The sequence below is a fragment of the Sinocyclocheilus anshuiensis genome, unplaced genomic scaffold (genome assembly GCF_001515605.1).
Source record: "Sinocyclocheilus anshuiensis isolate Anshui unplaced genomic scaffold, SAMN03320099.WGS_v1.1 scaffold207, whole genome shotgun sequence".
Lineage (NCBI taxonomy): Eukaryota > Metazoa > Chordata > Actinopteri > Cypriniformes > Cyprinidae > Sinocyclocheilus > Sinocyclocheilus anshuiensis.
In genome coordinates, this window is record NW_015551045.1 from 838522 (window position 1) to 840080 (window position 1559).

General features: G+C 34.9%; 1 protein-coding gene across 2 annotated transcripts in view; it reads right to left on the bottom strand.

Moving 5' to 3' along the window:
• Window positions 1–1559, bottom strand: part of zgc:158403 (tetratricopeptide repeat protein 39A) — a 19782-nt gene extending 18223 nt beyond the window's left edge. For both annotated transcript variants that reach the window (XM_016451346.1, XM_016451345.1), the window contains exon 1: window positions 1286–1559. In XM_016451346.1, the coding sequence (XP_016306832.1) occupies window positions 1286–1320 (35 nt within the window). In that variant the 5' untranslated portion in view covers window positions 1321–1559. The remainder of the gene's footprint in view (window positions 1–1285) is intronic.

Below are 1559 nucleotides of genomic sequence, written 5' to 3' on the forward strand. Positions count from 1 at the left end.
ATATACATATACATATATATATATATATATATATATATACGTATATTACATTTTAGTGGAACAAAATAACCAAATGAATTACAATGAATAAATACATTTAAAAAGTATTTAGATCAAATTAAATTACTTTCATGCACACAAAATATTTAAAAATAAAAAATCTGTTTGGGAAAATGATCAATTATTAATTAATTATAAATAAATAATTAATTATTATAATAATTATATATAAATATATATAAACACATTTTGACAAAACTTAAATTTTAAATTAACATAAATCATTTACATAAAATTAAGTTATTATATCTAATTATTTAATTTAATTTCACTAAAGCTGGGTTTGTCATATTTAGCTAACGTCTGGGGACATCTTTGCTCCAAAGCTCTTCATGTTAAGTAGACCCACACAAACACAAGCAAAGTCACTTGGTGAAATTAATGACATTTACTATTAAATACCAAGACTCCATTTAGACATGTCAGCAGCGCCCTTTATAAATTATGAATGCTACCTGATGCAGAGTTTTTCAGCACATGACAACTGAAGATATATTTAGCAGGACTAATTAATGTCAACTGGTTGATCCTGCTTTTAGAGTCTAATTTAGATTAAAGAGCAGATAAACATGCATAGTCTCAAAGTGAGACATACAGCCCTCTGGCACCTGTTGCTTATGAAATTTATAAACTAACCAACATGGATTTGCTTAAATCCACATGCATCCTGTTAGAGATGCAAAAACAACTGGTTTAAAGCAATTGCATGACTTCACAAGTCATTTAAAGGTTTCTCTAACCTTTAACACTGTCAAGTCGCAATGACTCACGTACAAACATAAATGCAATGCAGAATATGGCTCACACACACTGTGTCACTAGTCAAGGTGTTTGATATTTGCTCAGAGTACACAGACTGGGCATGGACAGCCAGCGCCTTTGGATAAGAATATGAATATGTCACACTGCACTGCAAATGATTTCACTTGAACAGCATTAAGAGCACATCTGCCAGCAGTGAAGCTTTCTTAAGCATTATATTTAGTGATGGCGTTTCATTCTCTCACTGAGAGCATGAGCTGAGCTCAAACCAGACTCTTGCAAAACAAGGAAGGAAGAGATGTGAAAATTTGACATCAAGAGAAAAAAAAAATTCACTGAATCAGCCATTTAGAGACTTACAGAACCACAAAGCATGAAAGTTTCAGTTTTGCTGAGTAGTAGAAACTTGAAATGCAACACTTTCAAAATTCCTTTTAAAATAAACAAGCTATCAACAACTCACTTTTCTGTACCAGGTGCATTTTTCCCAGTGGACATGGTGTATTTTGTTGTTTGTTGTCCTCTTCTGGGCCTTGTGGCCACACGAACACCTGCCTCAAGTGCTCAGGCTCCCTGTGAAGAGCTTTCTCTCAGAGCTCCAGAGGAAAGTCTCTCTCACTGCGCCTGAAGATGCTGCATGGATGAGGAACGGGGGGAAACTCGAGCTGGCAGGGAATATGGATCAGAGCTCGGCTCAATCTACAGCTCGATTGGCACAAGTGGGTGTGTGATGTGAG